General features: G+C 31.6%; 3 protein-coding genes across 4 annotated transcripts; 2 read left to right on the top strand and 1 right to left on the bottom strand.

Moving 5' to 3' along the window:
• The first annotated feature begins 70 nt into the window (after positions 1-70).
• On the top strand, positions 71-3545 carry LOC113002964. Its single transcript, XM_026130231.2, has 2 exons — positions 71-1022; positions 1960-3545. Exons 1-2 carry the CDS (start codon positions 312-314, stop codon positions 3391-3393), a joined length of 2145 nt encoding a protein of 714 aa, XP_025986016.2. The 5' UTR covers positions 71-311; the 3' UTR covers positions 3394-3545.
• A 2934-nt stretch (positions 3546-6479) lies between these two features.
• LOC120359974 (nucleolar complex protein 3 homolog) lies at positions 6480-9341 on the top strand. Its single transcript, XM_039459469.1, has 4 exons — positions 6480-6719; positions 6795-7090; positions 7162-7259; positions 7657-9341. Exons 2-4 carry the CDS (start codon positions 6842-6844, stop codon positions 7838-7840), a joined length of 531 nt encoding a protein of 176 aa, XP_039315403.1. The 5' UTR covers positions 6480-6719; positions 6795-6841; the 3' UTR covers positions 7841-9341.
• A 623-nt stretch (positions 9342-9964) lies between these two features.
• LOC120359973 lies at positions 9965-19904 on the bottom strand. Of its 2 annotated transcripts, XM_039459468.1 has the most exons (8): positions 19467-19904; positions 18818-19037; positions 17212-17390; positions 13816-13937; positions 12375-12541; positions 12139-12285; positions 10436-10497; positions 9965-10093 (listed from the first exon to the last, which is right to left on the bottom strand). In XM_039459468.1, exons 2-7 carry the CDS (start codon positions 18995-18997, stop codon positions 10468-10470), a joined length of 825 nt encoding a protein of 274 aa, XP_039315402.1. In that variant the 5' UTR covers positions 18998-19037; positions 19467-19904; the 3' UTR covers positions 9965-10093; positions 10436-10467. The 2 variants fall into 2 exon arrangements, with proteins under 2 accessions (XP_039315402.1, XP_039315401.1); XM_039459467.1 differs by lacking the exons at positions 9965-10093; positions 10436-10497 and having other exon boundaries at positions 11325-12285; positions 19467-19630.
• Between the last annotated feature and the right edge of the window lie 393 nt (positions 19905-20297).

The following is a 20297-nucleotide window of genomic DNA, read 5'->3' as shown; positions in this document are numbered from 1 at the left end:
TTCACAAAAAATAATTGTTTTGATGACGAGATTCAAGATGATAATGTTGATAATAATGATGATGAGGTATAATATATTTTAAATATATATTTTATCGAGAGACATGCTATATACTATATAAATAATCTATATTATAAATAAGAACAGAAATACTTAACAATAGAATATATGATAGAATATCCGTGACTATATTTTTATATATGACTATATATTATATAATTCCATTAGATGTTATAAAATTGATATTGTAGGGACAACAAAAATTGTATTGCGGAGCACGGATTACGAAGCGTGAAAGCGAACTTCTTATTATGTCTTTTTTTTTAAGATATTCTCTTCCAGATAGAAGTTGGGAGAACTTTTTAAAATTAATTGATTACCATTTGCCAGAGTCAAAGTATTCAACAAAATATCGATTTTTCAAGAAATTTCCGAAAACGAAAGACTTTGATAAGCATTACTATTGTGCAATATGTGAAGACTATTTAGAGATTCCAAATAATAATCAACAAGTATTATGCGCATGCGGAGTTGTAAATAATAAAAAAGAATTAGAGAAAAAGGAGAAATATTTCCTTACAGGGAAAATATCGGAAAAATTAAAAGATATTTTAACCGATAAAAACATCGTTAATCATCTTCGCAAAAGTGAAGCTAGTGGAATAACGTCGGGCAGAATATATAAAAAACTGCAAAGAAACGGAGTAATTGGAGAAAATGACATAACTCTGCAGTTCAATATTGATGGTGCGAATATTTTCAAGTCGTCAAGAAAATCACTCTGGCCAATACAAGTAGCGGTGAATGAGTTACCCTATCAAATCCGAAGAAGTAACATGATTTTAGCTGGGCTTTGGGTTGGCGACGGTTCACCTCGAATGGATGTATATTTGAAGCCCTTTATAAAAGAGATGACACAATGGCACGAAGACGGAATTATGTGTCCTATTCTTGAAAAGGGAGATGTCAACATCAAAGTTCATACTTTGATCGCAATTCTTGACTCCACTGCTAGACCGAAAGTTAATAATATTCAAATAATTTATCCATAATAATATAAAAGTTCATATATATGGCACATTTTATTTTATTTTTATTACATCGACAAAAATTTTTGAATATCTTGTTGAGTTTTTGCGCGATTTTTTATGTGATAGTATATATTTCATGTAATAGTGTTATATAAATCATTACTAAATTATTTTCAGATTTTTTAGTCCTTTTTTGGTTTCCAGAAAATTTAGAAAATTAAAGTAAAAACAATTGTTATTTGTTCAACTCGTAATATCTTTTAAATTATTTTATAAATTAAGAATAAAAAAACGCATAGAACCAAAATTGCTCAAAAAAGATGTTTTTTAAGATAATTTCATAAAAAATTATATTAATGTTTTCTTTACATTATAAATTAAAAATCATATTTAAATATAATTTTTTTATAATCTTTCCCAAAATAAAAAATGCTTACTTTTTCATTGAAAATATATGTAACCATACAAATATACAAGCAATACTGACTTAGGTTATGACATTCAGTAATATATGTGAAATTATTTTTGGATGTGCTATTTCACATTTTTTTATTACTAAATCTTAAAGTTTTATTTTTTGTATAATTTGGGTAAATTTTCAATAAAAAATAAGCAAATTTTATTTTCGAAAAGATCATAAAGTATAATTTTTTATTATTTTTAAGCAAAAATCGTTAACATAAATTTTAACATAAAAATACTACCTTAAAGATCATTTTTTTGAGTAATTTGTATCGCATGTTTTTCCTACCTTTTATATTTTAAATTAAAACTTAAGCAAAATAAATAACTTTTTAATTTCAATATATTAAAATTTAGAGTTAATAAGAACAAGAAATGGAGAAATTCAGTATTTGTATTTTATATAGTATCATTATATAAATACCTTAAAGATAGATATATCTTTATAATACATATATCTTTTCAGATACAAGAATTTAACCAATTTAATGGTGAGGGTGGATGTTCATTTTGTCTTAATCTCGGAGAGACAATGGAAAAAGGACGTGGCTACATTCGCATTTACCGGCCATTTGTTGGGACTCTTCGAACTTCTCAGCAAGTGTTTATTGACGCAGAAAATGCTATTAATCAAAATAAACCTATCAATGGAGTAAAAGGATTTTCCCCATTATCAGTAGTGCCTATTTTTGATGTTGTTCGGTCATTTGTTCCGGACTACATGCATGCCAATCTTTTAGGAACAATACGAACCTTTTGCGAAACATGGTTTAATAGTATTTATCATAATCGACCGTGGTATATTGGTAACAAAAGAAATGAAGTAAACCAACGGCTTTTATCAATAAAACCGCCTACGGAAATACGACGCACACCTTCGAGCATAGAAAAGCGAGGTTTATGGAAAGCTACGGACTGGCGAAATTTCGGGATGTATTATTCATTAGTAGTTTTACGCGGTATATTACCAACTAAATACTATGAACATTGGTTTTTGTTAGTCTTCACTTTACGTTTACTATTAAAAGAGAACGTAACTGAAACTGACATTGACAAAGCCAAGTTAAGTATTCATAAATTTGTGAAACTAACGGAAACTTTATATGGGCCAGAATTTTTATTATTTAATTTGCACCTCCATTTACATATGCCAAGATGTGTTAGAGATTGGGGTGCACTGTGGGATAGTTCGGCATTTATGTATGAACATGGTAATGGCATTCTAGTGCAACTTTTCCATGGTACAGGATCTGTCATATCTCAAATTTTTAAGCGTTATGAACTTACAAATTTCCTTCAAAAGACAGGTCCAAATGTTTTTAGTGCGAACACATTTACTCCAGCAATTGATCTGTTTGGACAGCTCGTTGGAGAGGAATATTTTGTGCAAAATGCGATAAGAGAAGACGAAAATTTGGTTCTATTTGGTAGTAGCAATGAATATGTTCTGACCCAAGAAACTTCACTGTTAATTGGGAACTTATTGGGGCATAATTTGAATAATCAAAACGACGAAATTCAGGTTTCTAGTTTTAAAAGATTTATCTGGAAACATACAATGTTCCATTCTACATCGTACACGCGATTAACTAAAAGACTGAATTCCATTGTAAAATTATTAAATGGAAAAATACTAGAAATTGATCATTTATTGCGTGTTCGCATTAATGAAGAAAAATATTTTGTTCTAATTGGTCGACAGCTAATACCAAATACTGGCGTAATAGTGGCCAATTACTTACCGTTAAAAATATCCAGCTCCAAGTTTTTAAATGTAGTAAAAAATAATGGCCGCGTTTTTTGTTGTATGGTTAATGATATATATGAAAAATGTCTTTGTATGAATGTCAATGGTATAATGTATGTAAGCACATTAATTAATATAATTGAAAGAGATTAGAATTAACCCATTTTTTAAATATTTTTATATAAATACATTAAGTAAATATATATCAAAGATATGAACAAATCAATACTCAGTTATGCACAATTTTATATATATATATATATATGTATGTATATATAAAATTGTGTGCATAACTGAGTATTGATATATATGTGTATGTGTGTGTGTGTGTGTGTGTGTGTGTGTGTGTGTGTGTGTGTGTGTGTGTGTGTGTGTGTGTGTGTATGTATGTATGTATGTATGTATGTATGTACATGTACACATATATCCAATGGCAAAATATATTGTATACTCTACTGATCGAATGATTTCTATCTTTTAATATATACTGTATATATAAAACAAATCTTATTATAATAGCAAAATGTTTTATTACACCACTGACCGAATGATGTTCCTATTGACATAAATCCAATGGCAAAATATTATACTACTGATCGAATAATACTCCTATTGATGAGTATCCAATGATAACTAATATACCATTGATCGAATGATATTCTTATTGAAGTATAAAATATTTTATCACTGAGCAAAAGATTTTCCTATTGAACACCTCAAACAGTAAAATCATTCATTAATGATAATGTTATTGAGTTTGTATGATTTTATCATTAGTTCAAATGATTTTACCATTGATCTGAATGATAATACCATTCACACTTTTCGCGACGGGAAATAAGTAAATAGACTTATCAATAATGACTTAAATCACTGCAGTATATAATTCTTTACACGATCACAATAGAATTATATACCACGTGTTCCGGCTAATCTTAACGGCCATCTTAATGTCTTCGACTCAACACTGCGGTACACGTGGCGCAATGCAAAATGCACAGAGTCCAAACTCTTTAATAAATTAACTCTTTAATAATTAACACTTAATTACAATCTAAAAAACTAACCTAACAAATTAAAAGTAATGACGCGACTCTCGCGCAGGATATGTATCTCCGCGCCGGCAGCCAGCACAAAAAGAGTCTCCTCTTCTTCTTCTTCTTCTTCTTCTTTTGTTCCGTCGAAACAGTGTTCCTGCTGGCGTATTGATACATGCATGGATACATATGTATGCGCGCGCAGAGCGCGGTTATCATGTATAGGTTGATTTATAATAGCCGTAAACCGTAAGAAATAAATTAATCATAGTCAATTTATATAAATCGACTATGATTAGCCTATGTCTTACGGTAACGGTTATTATAAACCAACTTTAAAAGCGTTTTTTACTGGGAAAACTAGTGCGCACTGAGTGTGTATTTGCCGCTGGCAATTGGACATTTCGGTTCGCGCAATGACGGTACCAACGGAAACGCCCAATTACCTGCAGCGAGTGCACACTCAGTACGCACTAGTTTTCCCAGTGAAAAACGCTATAACACTCGCACAGCAGAAGATTGGCGCCATATATCGCTTATGGGTAGCCAGGCGGATTTTTACATCAGCAAACCGGTACATATGTATGCACATGTGCGCAGGAGACGAGAGCTGATGACATAGCGCATGATAAAGAAAGACAAGGGTATGCTCTTGACCACCGTAATAACGGCCAGCCAATAGAGAGTTGTATCGTGACTACGTCATCATTACGACTTACGGCACAATAAGCGGTAAATTGAACTGTTTTAGGTTTCAACAAAACGGGCATTTTCCAACAAGCAACATATTTGACATAGCGTAACACAATAAAAAAAAGAATCTTTAATTTTAGCTGTTTTTCTGTATCAGTTGGTGCAACCTCGCTTTAACTGCATATAATTCATTTTTTACGAAAGTATGTCATTGTCAAATTTATTTACGCTTTCCAATAATAAGGATGTCACGTATACGTATCACGTTTTCGGCAACGGACAGCCATATGTTATTGATTTATCGAATCGATGAATACTTATCAATATTAAATAATATTTGAATTAAACATTAAATAATGGATATAAAGTAAATGTTAAATAAATGTTAAATAAATACGCAATTAATGTTAATTTAATGTTTATAAAATAATAGTTTCAAATAAAAAATTAGTGTTTAATAAATATTAAATTGATGTTGAATAAATGTTAAAATAATTTTTTTGGTAAATGTCTTTTCAAATAAAAAATTAATGTGAAATAAATATTAAATTAATGTTAAATAAACGTTAAATTAATGTTTTTAAAAAAGTTTTTTCAAATAAAAAATTAATGTGAAATAAATATTAAATTAATGTTAAATAAATGTTAAATTAATGTTTTTAAAAAAGTTTTTTTAAATAAAAAATTAATGTAAAATAAATATTAAATTAACGTTGAATAAATGTTAAATTAATGTTTTTGATAATGTTTTTTCAAATGAAAAATTAATGTGAAAAAAATATTAAATTAATGTTGAATAAATGTTAAATTAATGTTCTTAAAAAATGTTTTTTCAAATAAAAAATTAATGTGAAATAAATATTAAATCAATGTTAAATAAATGTTAAATTAATGTTTTTAAAAAAGTTTTTTTAAATAAAAAATTAATGTAAAATAAATATTAAATTAACGTTGAATAAATGTTAAATTAATGTTTTTGATGTTTTTTCAAATGAAAAATTAATGTTAAATAAATATTAAATTAATGTTGAATAAACGTTAAATTAATATTTTTGACAATGTTTTTTCAAATGAAAAATTAATGTGAAATAAATATTAAATTAATGTTAAATAAATGTTAAATTAATATTTTTGACAATGTTTTTTCAAATGAAAAATTAATGTTAAATAAATATTAAATTAATGTTAAATAAATGTTAAATTAATGTTCTTAAAAAAATGTTTTTTTAAATAAAAAATTAATGTGAAATAAATATTAAATTAATGTTGAATAAATGTTAAACTAATATTTAAAAAAAATGTTTTTTCTAATGAGAAAGTTAATGTGAAATAAATATTAATTAAACGTTAAATTAACGTTACATAAACGTTAAATAAATATTTTCCAAATCATTATTTTAAATATTTAATTAATGTTAAATAAATGTTAAATAAATATTAAATAAATATTTTTTTAAAATCATTATTTTAAATATTTAATTAATGTAAAATAAATATTTATTAAACGTTTAATAAATATTTTTCTTATAATGAATTGTACAATAAAAAATTAATATTAAATAAATATTAAAAAAACATTTAAAAATTATTGTGTGTTGGTTGGGATAGAGAAAGTGAAGAAAGAGATGCTCGAGACAGAAGCTGAAGAAAATAAGCAGACAAAATTCTTACAGAAATAATGGACGTAGTTATTTACTATATACTTCAGAAATCTGAAATGTTGTCTGTGTATCTGGAAAGATTAGCCAAGTAATGCATTTTATACATTTTCACTCGTATCTTATTTTTATTTACATTTTACTATGTCTCATTTATAATTTCCAGATTTGCGCACTGTACTAATATAAATTTTTACCAAGATGTAACTTGGAATGAAATTCTCATTCACGCAGACGCGAATGACAGCTTTTGTAAAAAGAATAAATACACTAGCATTGCAATCGCAGCATAATGCGACTTTAGGAACTGATATTATTAAACAAGTGATGCAACTTGGGAAAGCGGCTTATGTTTTATTAGATACCGATTGCGCCAATGGAGATCATTACCAGAGCGAAATTGAAGGACCAGATTATTGCAACACTCACTGCACCACATTGTATGAGCTTGTTGCTTTACAGGTACTTCAACTTTACAATAATCCCTTTTTTTTATGCTTGAACGACAGATGACACTATAATTGTTTTTACAGCGTCACTATCACAGTGTAGTAAGGCAATTTGCTAAAAATATAGCGTATACTACACCTATGAGCGGTGAAAGTAGTTCGGCAACTGAAATTGCAAAATTGTAAGTACGAATTTTGTTCAACAATTATGATTAACCTATAAATTATTAAATTTTTCTTAGAAAATTTAAAATATTACTAACTTTATTATTATTACCATTTAATATTCTCAATTATTTTTAAAATTTAAATTATAGATTATTCTGTAATTTATTTAATTAATTTTTTATATAAGATAGTAGTATAATATACATTACCTCCTCTTAATAAACATTATTGCTAAATAAATAATATAAATAATTTATTATAAATTCACTTTAATTAAAAAAAACTATATATTAAAATGTACTAAAATATCTTCACTAACAAATTATTTATAATATATACAATTATTAGATAGTTGTATCAAATCTTTTTATATTATCCAAATATCATATATTTTTATATTTATAATTTTAGATCACCAGAAGAGCTCTACACGGAGTATGATCCTGCGAGTGTAGCATTTAAGCCTGTTGTACCTATTCCAAAGATGTTGCTCGTTAAAAAAGTACTAGTTAATTATAATTTGAGCGATGCTGACGATAGGAAGATGGGAACCTTACCGAAGAAAAAAGCAATATGTAAAAGACTGAAGCTGTGATATTAAATTAATGTAAGTTAGTTTAATAATGCTTTTTACTGATTTCTTGGATACTATCGTGAGTAGGAAATTTACAAGAAAAATTTCAAAATTTAACATATTCACTCTTTTTTATACAATTATAAAATGGCTCCTCGAACGAAATATTCTTGTAAATTTCCCGAATGTGGTAATTTTTACAACGCGAATGTTGATAAAGGCATTAACAAGCATTTTTTTAAATTTCTGAAAAATCACGATCTTTGTGTTAAATGGAAACTGATTTGTGGCATTGGCATTAATGTAAACTCTGAGAACATGCGTATTTGTGAAGATCATTTCCGAACAGTAGATTTTGTTAACTTTACAAAGCATTTGTTAAATCCAAACGTGATATCGAAAAGAAGTGAAAAATCAGGATAATTTAATTCCTGTTCAAATTTTGCCTCCAACAACTGATGAAAACTTGAATTCATGTCGCCAGTTACGTGATGCTAATGCATCTGCCGTTAATACAAATTCGTTTAACAGCGATGTAAATGCTGATACTGTTTGTGAAGAAACTCCTGTTCATATGATACTAATACATTTAATAATGTTGCTCAGTCATGTCTTGTCAGTAATAATAGTAAAGATGTTAATTCTATAAAAGATTTAAAGGGAGGAAGAATGTGAAGAAGAGACAATGTGTATATGTGATCAGGAAAGTTGCAAAAATGGAAATTCATGTTCTGTTAACAAAGAAAATAATTGCCCAGATAACACTTGTCCAAACAATAATGACGAAAATTGTGAACAAAGAAACGAAAATTCACGATTAAAAACAGGAGTTTCATCAGAAACAGAGTCAAAACGATACAAACGCATGTATGAAATTAAACGCCGTATTTCAGTAAAACTGTTTAAAATGAAGAAAAGAATGTCAGATACAAAAAACGCATTAGCAATTTTGAAAAAAAATACGATAATAATGTTTTCGATTGCATTAATACACAATTAAATGATATTACCAAAGCATTCATTAATTCACAATTAGTGAATGCTTCACGTAAAAATTCCGGAAAAAGATGGACAGAACAGGATAAAGCGTTTGCTTTGTCAATGTACACGCAGAAAATTTTTCTCGAAAATACAAGCATACACGAAGAAAGTAAATACCATACTAATCTTGCACGGCTAGGATATAGTCATAATATGCAAAAGATTTCAAGAAAGTATAGGAAATTTAGAGAGCAAAGAATAAAACTATACGCAGAAATATATATTTCTATCAAGTATGGGACTTTTTCGAGAGCGCGTTTTACCATACGTAGAATGCACGTAAAAGAAAAATTACCATACTAAATATGTCTTCTCTCCATACTATGTTGCAATATGTATAATTGCCTTAATGGCAATAAAAATACTGAGGATAATTAAATTATATATATATAAATACTTATGTATATATAAATATAAATACACACTTTTCAATGATAATTTCATTTATTTGGTATTTCTTTAAAACCATCTTTTAACAATATAAATTTCGCTTTCACTAAGCCTAACGCAATGTGTTACAACAGAATTAAATAAATTCTTCTTAGTTAAATAAACCCACTCAAAACAAGTATTATCATAAATTTTGTAGGATTGTACATGTTCATCTAGATAGCACTGTAACATTCTTTTAGTTAAAATAACAAAGTCATTTTGTTCTTTATTAATAATAATAGTATGCACAAAATAAAAATCTACTCCTTCTTCGTTGAATGTAACGATAATGGCTCTTTTGTTAATAATATTATTGTTGTAACATATCCACTTAGCAATTAATATGTTAAATTCTACTTGAAAAGGTGTAATACAATTATTAACAAAAGGTATTTCGCGTACATTCTTTTGGGCAACTGGTTCAAGAGTTAACAAATGGCAGGATGAAATATTATATTGCAACCTGTAGTTTAAAAGCAGTTGGTGTTTTATAGCTATTGTTCTTGAAATATTTGCTCGAATATTTGTAGCTTGGGATGTTTTTTTTCCTTCTTTATGTTTACCTTCGTATCGCATACAATTAGTTTTCCATAATACACCGACAAGCTTCATTATTCGAGCATAATGAATTAAAAAGTGATGTTTCGGTTTTATCTTGCCTAGGAATTGGTTATTTAATAAAGTTAAATATTCATTAATAATAGTGTCTAATAAATGATACGTTTCACAATGAACTCTTGAACTAGTTGTAATGTCGATTATTTGCTTTAAAAGAATAACAAGCTGCCAACATTCGTCTTCCTGTGGAATAAAAGAGCCGATAATTAAACAAAAATGCCTTACTAATAACAACATTTCGGCAGAACTCATTATGATTGCTTTATTTTTTAAGTTTTGTTCTGTGATTTCCACAGGTTTATTAATATTATGTTTGTGACTGTATCGAAATGATTTTATTCTAGTATTAACATCTATTAAAGTTAAGTATTTCTTAGCAATAAAATAATTTAGAAATAATGCCAAATCGTATCTGCATACACCTTCTAAAATGTCATGCATAACATCTACACCTAAATTTTTTGTAACGTGAAAATAATCTAAATCATTGAACACACACTGACTAACTATATCAGATTTACTCACATCCTTTAATGCCAAAAGTGAAGTATAATTATCTACATTACGGAGAATGCACATACGTTCATCTAAGAAATCACAAATACATTTTCTATTAATTAGACAGAATCGACAAAAAAATGTAGCATTGAAACTTTCCACGAAACCAAAAATAGAATGAACACCCAAATTGTCTCCCACGACTAAAGACAAAACAAAATATACTTGCTTGTTTCCATCTTTATGTTTAATTGTTATACCTTCTGTTTGTAGGTAATGCAACTCGTCAATTGCTTTTTGAAAAACACTTCTATTGCCAAACATTTGTCGATCAAGTGAGTTAAATAAAAGGAACAGAAAGATATTCTCTAACTTTGATTGCATGTAAGGAGGTAAACATGGTATAGTTACATAAACTGCGCCACACTTAGATAAGCCTTTATGAGAGCCTAACACATTATTATTCTCATAATCATCAAAAAATAAAAAAATAGGATAAACAATCTTTCCTATGAAATGCGAACTTATCTCTTCCCAAAGAGATCCCTGAACAAAATTTTCTATAATATTGTTATTTGATCTCAGCGATTGGTAATATCTTAATGTTTCGTCAAAAAGATTTGGGATTTCAAATATTTTTTGAAAAACTTTGCGAAGAGGAATAAACTGTGCATACACTGAAATACTTTGAATAATATTTACGCCATTCTTTTCTCGGAATTCTTCTCTTTCTCCGATTAAATATTGTTCAGGAAGTATAAATGTATCATAGCATTTTAACAATTTAAAAAAACGCCATTCGCTTTTACAATCCGTGAAAGGATCACTAAAATCTGCGAATACTTCTTTAATAGCAGATATTGAATCTAAACTTAAATTAAAAATTTCAAGTCGATTTAATAAATGTTTTTCTAGTAAAAGTAAATAATTATCGATGAGATTTCCTGTACTTCTCACAATATCATTTACCCTAACACGAGGTACGTCTAAATAAGTGTATAATTTACTTGTGAAATTAATAATTTCTTTATGTTCCTCAAATTTTACGTTTGTCGCTTCACTAGTGTGGCCATCGTTTTGTGGAATGTCGAAAAATAAATCGTCTTCTAAATCAGTTTCAATATCAGAATCAGACTTAATTTGTATGGGATCTATTATATACTCCACATTTTCACATTTTTTATCTTCATAATGTTGTATACGTTGATTTGTTCCCACTGTTAAGACTTTATCTATTGCATCTATAAAATCCGCGTTTTGATCATATTGTTTTATAGTTTGGTTATTATATGTAATATTAGTCTCTGATAAATGTTTGTTATATCTATGTTTCTTAAAAGAATCAAATATAGCAAAAGATCTGCTGCAATTATTATCGTTACATCTATATATTTTTAATAAAGGATGGAATTCTTTGTAATGATTTAGAAGCGACTTATTATCGAAACATAAAAATGTACTACAAATATAGCACCGAAACATCTTATTAACGATTGCACATGAAATGATATTTATGTTCGGAAAAATTATGTCGCAACTAAACGCTCCATTTCTGCGTTAACGCGACCTAACAAAACGTTTAATGAGTTGTTACATTTCTCTTGTAAGTGAATATCGAAACCAGATTTTTGTAAAAATATCCAAAACGTTTCTGCATATGTTGGATACTTGCAATCAACAGCAAAGAATATCTTGAAAGTTAATTCAATAGCTTGCAAACATGAATCCACCTTAAACTTTTGGTCGTTTACAATCACGTATGATGATTCGATGTTTACTAAAGGTCCAACTATAAGAGGTGTCGGTTGAAAAGTATCTTTGTTTCTTTGCAGTCTTCTCTTCAAATCATATAAAGCACGATCCAAATCAGCAACAGTCTATATAAAGTAGTAATTCGAACTAAAATACTATTCATACTCATAAAAGATTTAATATTTATATATATTTTATTTTTTTATTTAAATACCTGCACATGTAACATAAACGCATCTCTACATTCTTGTAACGTTAACTTTCTGATGCTGTTTTCACTATCCTGCTCACAGTTCGTATTTCTTTTCCTTTTATAACCTCCTGCTCTACGAGATTCGATAAGAATCGGAAGTAAATAAAAAATTACCGCATCTTGTTTATCTATTAAAAAAAGAAAAATTTATAACTAATCCACTAATTAAACACGAACATTTTAATAATACAATTTTAATGCAATGGTAAAATGTCTATACCAGAAGATATTGCTGGTAAAATAGATATAAGAGCTGTATCTGAAACACTGAGGCGTTTATTCAATTGCTGTAGTTGGTCAATAATAACTTTTTTAATAATATTCCACCTTTTAGGAAATATCGATTCTTTTTCGGGATACTGTCTGTTAAAGTCTTCTACGAGCTAGAAATTTTGTAATAAGGTTATTAGCGCGTATGTATGTGCGTGCGTGCGTGCGTGTGCGTGCGTGCTTGCGTGCAAATGTAACAGATAGAAAGAAAGAGAGTCAAGTAACAAATATACGTGTCTCAAAATGAAGTTAATTATAATAATATAATCGCAAAAAAATAATTTTACAGAATTATATAACAAAAATAGTTTTATAGATAACGTTTTGCTCTATATCGATACTTTAACGTAGGCCTATGGCCGAGTTGCTCATTTTTGTCCATTTCAGCGACGACCATCCCCATTCCTTTCATTTCTCCTCATTTTGTAGCATCTAGACTCCTCTCGGAGACATACGCGTGATATGAGGGATGTTAAAGTCACAAATTGCATGTCAATTTGGCGCATGTCGCCACGTGTGCTGCTCACTGTTAGAAATGTTTTATTATTAATAATATTGATAATAATGATGACAATAATACATTTCTAACACTGAACAGTATGCGTGGCGACATTGGCATGCAATTTGTAACTTTAACATCCCTCATATCACGCGTATGTCTCCGAGAGAAGTCTAGATGCTACAAAATGAGGAAAAATTAAAGAAGTGGTTATAACCGTCGCAAAACTGGACGAAAATGGGCAACTCGGCCATAACCCTGTTTTAACTCTTATCAGATGTTGTCCTTTGCTTAATTGAAGACAAGGAAACTTATTAAAATATTCAAGTACATTTAGTTTGTCTTGCATTAATAACTTGTTCCTAGCCCTATATGTATTATTCCAATATTCACACACTTGCTCCCACGGTTCTGTGTGGTGGAATAACCATTGCAGTTTGTCTTCTGTAGTATAAAAATTATATACAGTCACGTGTAAAATGGTCAATGTCATATTAATATTAGGATAGTACCATCTATTTCAGTCTGTGCATATGTCTCTTGTATGGATTTGGAAATTAATCGCTGAAGGAGTATTCCTTGTTTTTTTAAATCTCCTTTTATAATGTTATTTATAATGTTCCCAGAGCTTACCACTTGCCTGTATACGAACACCATTCTTACATGTAAACGACGTATAATATGTGTAACAATACTCTCCTTTAAATATTTTAACAATGACTCCTGCTAATTTTTGAAACCGAGAAGTTGTTATACTGCAAGTAAAAAAATAATTGTGAAATAGCTCAGGGAAACTTTGTTTTGAAGAAACAAAATATATTTAACACATATATACATACATATATATATATATATATATATATATATATATATATGTATATACCGGGTGTCCCAGACCACCCGTCCCACCCGATTTTTTCGTAAGCGCGACATTTTAAAGAAAAATGTTTCAGACAAAAGTTGTAGGGTTTTAAAAGATCTATTTACTGATTTTATCAGTTTGACCTTGGATGGCGTCGCCAAGGTCAGATCAAAATAACATTAACTTTTTTAAACAGGACACCTCATTTTTGGTTCCATAATCTAATAGCTGGTGTCAAGACCTTTCCAAAACACTATAAGAAAGTTTATTTTTGTTGAGTACTTTCCGAGTTGTGAGGCTTCAAAGTTACGGTGTACTGTTACCTTCAAGCGTCATAACTCGGAAAGTCCTTAACCAAAATAAACTTATTTATAGTGTTTTGGAAAGCTCTCGAAATCGATTACAAGGAAATGCAATGAAAAATATACCTGTTTCAGACCACCCGTCCCACCCTTTTAAAACGTAGGGATGTGCTTGTACAAAAAAATGGCTCAGACAAAATTTGCATGATTTCGAGGGATCAACCTGATGATGATCTTGAATTCGACCTTGAGATCGATCTTGGGCATAAAGGTATAAGTCAAAGTAACATTTTTAAAATGTAAAGACGATATAATCGGTGCCGCCTGTAGGTATTAGCGTTACCTAAGGTGTACCACGTGTAGGTAACAAGATCGTACTTACACCTTATCGGGGTGCTTTTTTAAGGTGGTTCCCCTCGCCGTCACCTTTGTCGGGGTGCTTCATAAGTGGTTCCCTTGCCATTGCGTCTTTATAGGTGGTTCCCCTTGCCGTCACCTTTGTCGGGGTGCTTTTTAAGGTGTTCCCCTGCCGTCACCTTGTCGGTGTTTCATAAGGTGGTTCCCCTTGCCGTCACTTGTCGGTGCTTTCATAAGGTGGTTCCCTTGCGTCACCTTTGTCGGGGTGCTTTTTTAAGGTGGTTCCTCGCCGTCACTTGTCGGTGCTTTCATAAGGTGGTTCCCCTTGCCGTCACCTTTGTCGGGTGCTTTCATAAGGTGGTTCCCTTGCCGTCACTTTGTCGGGGTGCTTTTTTAAGGTGGTTCCCTCGCCGTCACCTTTGTCGGGGTGCTTTCATAAGGTGGTTCCCCTTGCCGTCACCTTTGTGCATACGCATGTTGTTCAGTCTCGATGTTCAAAATGTCCACCACGTGCATTTATACAGGCTGTTACCCTACTTTGGAAATCATCCGTCGCCCGACGAATTTCGTCAGTATCTAGAGACTGAATGACTTGTCGAATTCTGTTTTTCATATCTTCTGCAGTCGTAGGTCGTTCGCGGTATACAAGGTCTTTTATTCGTCCCCACAAATAATAATCTAAAATTGTAAGGTCCGGTGATCGTGGTGGCCAATTATGTGGACAATGTTTACCTATCCATCGGCCGCGAAATATGCGGTTCAGTTGATGACGAGCAATGACAGACGTGTGGGCGGGACATCCATCCTGTTGAAACCACATATTTAGACGTAATTGGAGTGGAATATCTTCAAGTAAACGTGGAAGTTCGTTTTCGAGTAAATCGGCGTATAAAAAACGGTTTAAATTCTCTTGAAAGAAAAATGGTCCCACGATATGCGTATCAACAATTCCGCACCAAACATTGACTTTCCAGATACGTTGATGATCCATTTCTCAATACCAATGTGGATTCTCTTGTGCCCAATAACGAAAATTATGTGTGTTTATTTCGCCGTCACTTTTAAAGGTGCACTCATCAGAAAATAAAATACTTCTATGGAAATTAGGTAATTGTTGAGTAATCCAATTACAGAATATCAGTCTTTGTCTATGATCGTTCAATGTCATGGCCTGGTGAAGTGACATTCGATATGGATGGAATGAATTTTCACGAAAAATTCGACTGATCGTGCTTCGACTTATTCCACTATCTCTTGCTCGTCGCTTTAAAGAATCATTCGGGGTTACAAAGGCAGATGCAATTACATCAGGTGCTCTTACTGAACGAACTGATCGATGAATTTGTCTTCCCTTATTATGATCCGGCTGAACAATACCTTTTACAATTATTCGACGTTGTAAGCGACTGAAAACTTTGCGCGAATGTGGTGTATGATCGGGATATTCATTTCGCCACATTATTTCAGCTGCTCGAAAACTTCCATCTCTACCCAAAACTGACATCATTAACGCAGCTTCTTCGTTCGGGTAAGGCATAACTACAAATTACGCTTACGACCGGGTTGCTTATTAGAAAACGTGAATTGGTGACGAGTTGCGTAATATTATGAATTCTAAGCAATGACTTTTAGGAGTGGTATGTAAGGGTGCTTTTTCGTGAAAATTACTTTATTGCTACAATAATCAACATTAAATGAAGATTAATATTAATAAATCAAGAATAAACGGCATCATAGAGCTGTACCGAATGTTAGAGATCTCGGTAATTAGGTATCTTCAAAACTCTACGCGTAGGACTATAGGTACACGCACCGGCAGAAATGGTGTCTCTCGACGCTAGCGCTCGGCTGCCGCACACACGCGGAGCCGCGCTCGTACGTGCGTCTAGGCTGCGCGGCGACGATCGGGGTGCGGGCGGAAAGTGGTGGGGGGCTTTACGATAGTGCATCCTCCTCGCTCGACGCTGGGTCGAGAGAGAAAGCATTATTCGACGTGATACCATGGGCGAAGTCGGTGTCCTCTGCTTATATTTTTCATTGCATTTTCTTGTAGTCGATTTCGAGAGCTTTCCAAAACACTATAAATAAGTTTATTTTGGTTAAGGACTTTCCGAGTTATGACGCTTGAAGGTTACAGTACACCGTAAATTTCAAGCCTCACAACTCGGAAAGTACTCAACAAAAATAAACTTTCTTATAGTGTTTTGGAAAGGTCTTGACACCAGCTATTAGATTCTGGAACCAAAAATGAGGTGTCCTATTTAAAAAAGTTAATGTTATTTTGATCTGACCTTGGCGACGCCATCCAAGGTCAAACTGATAAAATCAGTAAATAGATCTTTTAAAACCCTACAACTTTTGTCTGAAACATTTTTCTTTAAAATGTCGCGTTTACGAAAAAATCGGGTGGGACGGGTGGTCTGGGACACCCGGTATATATATATATATATATATATATATATATCATATAATATTATTGTATAAGAAGTATTAATATAAGATACTAACACAAAATTAGTTAATTTGTCTGCTACTGAGATTTTTGATAATATTCTGTCTTTCTCTCCTTTGATAATGAGTCGTACTAATCGAGAACGCAGTACAGAATTAAGGGTTTTATTGTTATTATAGTATGCAGATAATATAATTTTACCTTCGCTGGTTTCTTGCAAGTACCTTTTCAAATTCTGTAATTAATATAAATTAATATTATTACAATATAACATTATATAGTAATTGTGCATATATACAGAAAAATATCCATTGTATAGCCAAGAAAAACAAATTACTTGGTTTGTTTATTTGTTTTAAGCAATAGTTTTAGAATTGTTTATTAATTTGAATATAACAACAGCTTTTGTGATATACGAAAAAATTCGCAAGTATATAATATGGTCATCGTAAGTATCACATTTATTTAAAATAAAGTCTACTACGTATATCAAGGTATTGTTCTAAACATGTATAGCTAATGTTATATATATTTGAATGTATGTTGAAATTAAGAAAATATTCTTCGTTGAACAAGACTATTACTTAAAACAAATATATGAATCATGTTCTTTGTTTTTCTTTGCTGCACGATGGATATTTTTCTGTGTGTACATACCCTATGATCAGAAAGTACCGGGAATTTTTAAATAAAACAAAATAGAGTTAAATTTCAGGCAAATTTATTTTATCTCCTTCAAAATATGATCCATCTGAAGCAACATACATGTGCCAACGCTTGACCCAGTCCTCCATGCATCCCTGGTAGGCCGACGAAGGGATGGCCTTTAGTTCCCTCGTCGCATTCTCTTTGACCTCCTCGATCGACTGAAATCTCTTTCCACGAAGTGGCAACTTCAACTTGGGGAACAAAAAAAAGTCGCACGGGGCCATATCAGGTGAATACGGTGCTTGCTTGATGGTATTTACTTGATGTTTGGTCAAATAATTCATTGGTGTTTTTGCAAGAAATTCAGATCCTTCGGAACGAGCCTGGCTGCCACGCGTCTCATACCCAAAACATCAACCACAATATGCTGTGCCGTTCCATATGCAATGCCAAGTTCACTAGACATCTCTCTTAAGCTGATATGACGATTTTCAAGCACCATTTCTTTCACTTTCTTCACGTTTTCATCGGTGTTCGACGTCGATGGACGTCCGGAACGAGGGAAATCTTCCACCACTGTACGACCACTTTTAAAGTCTTTATACCACTCGTATGCTCTTGTTTTTGATAGAGCAGATTCGCAAAATGCTTTTTGCAACATTTTCAGTGCATCGGCACACGAAATTTCGTTCGCAACACAAAATTTCAAACAAACTCTTTGTTCAACAAAATTATTCATGGTAAAATGCGGCAAAATGAAAAAAGTTGACTGATGTAAACAAACGCCAGGCAGACACTAATGATCGGATGGCACTAAAACCTGACAGATGTGCGTCTTAAGGTCGTACCAAGATAAGAAAAAAAAATAAACCGGTTCCCGCATGCGCGGTACTTTTAAATAAAAAATTCCCGGTACTTTCTGATCATAGGGTATATATTAATGTGTGTGTGTGTGTGCGTGCGTGCGTGTGTGCGTGCGTGCGTGTGTGTGTGTGTGTATGTAAATATACGTACCGATTCACTGTTCTCATTACTAACTTGTACATTTTTTTCGGTCAACTCACTACTATCACTACTTGAGATACTTGCATCCTCTAATAGTATGCATGTTGTGGGTTGGGGTCGTTTGGAGTTGACTATCATTGCAAAGGTATGAAGATGAAAGCTTCGATGGAAAAATAAAGCCTTGTGCATTACTACAAGATGCAGTATCTAAATTGACTACTTCTGGTAGCTATAAATAAAAATTATATGTATTTTATTTATTTCAAAATAACAAAAAACTATACATAAATAGTAGAAAAAATATATATTAAGATACACGGTAGTCGCTCGCGCCAAGTGTAAGTGCAACGCGATATTCTTACACAGCACTAACCTCCAAAGAACGTTTACGTCATAAGGACATTCCAAGAGCGTTTGGAAGTTAGTGCTATGTGAATTCTTGTAACATATAATCTTCTTAAAAATAATTTTAATTATACAGCGTTCGGCAATGCAAATCCGAGGCGTCGAAAGTGCTTTTAACCTCGAAAATCGTTCGGCAATTCACATCTCGGTTCTTTGATTGGTTGAGGATTACGTGATTCAAGCTCTCTCTGCGAGCTCGCATCTAAGATTTGCAATGCCGAACGCAACAAATATTGGATGAGACTTTTCTTACCTCGTACTTATCGCTGGTATCGTTATACATTGCGCTCCTCACTTCACACTTCACATACACGAGATTAACGATCGTGCGCAGTCCGCGTGTCCGCGGTTACTATCGCATTTCTATGAAGAACATAGATTATTGCCAGATACACAACGAATATTTCTATACAGCTCACAGTAAGTACCACTCTAGATTATTTTTTTTTCTTATACTGTCTTAAGAAACAACGCGCAATTCAAGCTACAACGTCGAATATACACATATTAGTATGGGACTTTTTTACTTTCTTCATATTTCCTTGTTAGTATGGCAAATTTATTTACCTTTAGGTTACAAGATGTATCTAACCAAACTATTACTTTTCTATTGTCATATATTAATTTCCGGTTGAATACGCGTATATCCTACCGGTGCGATGCAAATCTAGTAAATTTTATTATGAGCATTGTACATTATTCGAGAAAAATTTTCTGCGTGTATAAACGTGGTCCTCGTCTGTACACGTTTCTACGTTAACATTTTGAGCTGCCATCTCCGCGTAGTCTGCAACGCATTTTACCTCAAATTCCATTTGAAACAGGGAAAAACAAAGTTCTTTTGGATCAATTACAAATTAAAATAGACGAAATGCACGAACGAAATAGATATGCTTCACTAATTTTTGACGAAATGTCTTTGAGCAAAGGTTATCATTATGAAGCTCACAAACAAATCATTAGTGGTTACGAGGATTTAGGTGAATTGGGACGAACTGTGAATGGAGCTAATCATGCACTTGTTTTCATGATTCGTGGTATACGCAAATCATGGAAACAAGTGGTAGCTTATTATTTTACAGCA

The sequence above is a fragment of the Solenopsis invicta genome, unplaced genomic scaffold (assembly GCF_016802725.1).
Source record: "Solenopsis invicta isolate M01_SB unplaced genomic scaffold, UNIL_Sinv_3.0 scaffold_496, whole genome shotgun sequence".
NCBI lineage: Eukaryota > Metazoa > Arthropoda > Insecta > Hymenoptera > Formicidae > Solenopsis > Solenopsis invicta.
This window is presented reverse-complemented; position numbering and strand designations above follow the sequence as displayed.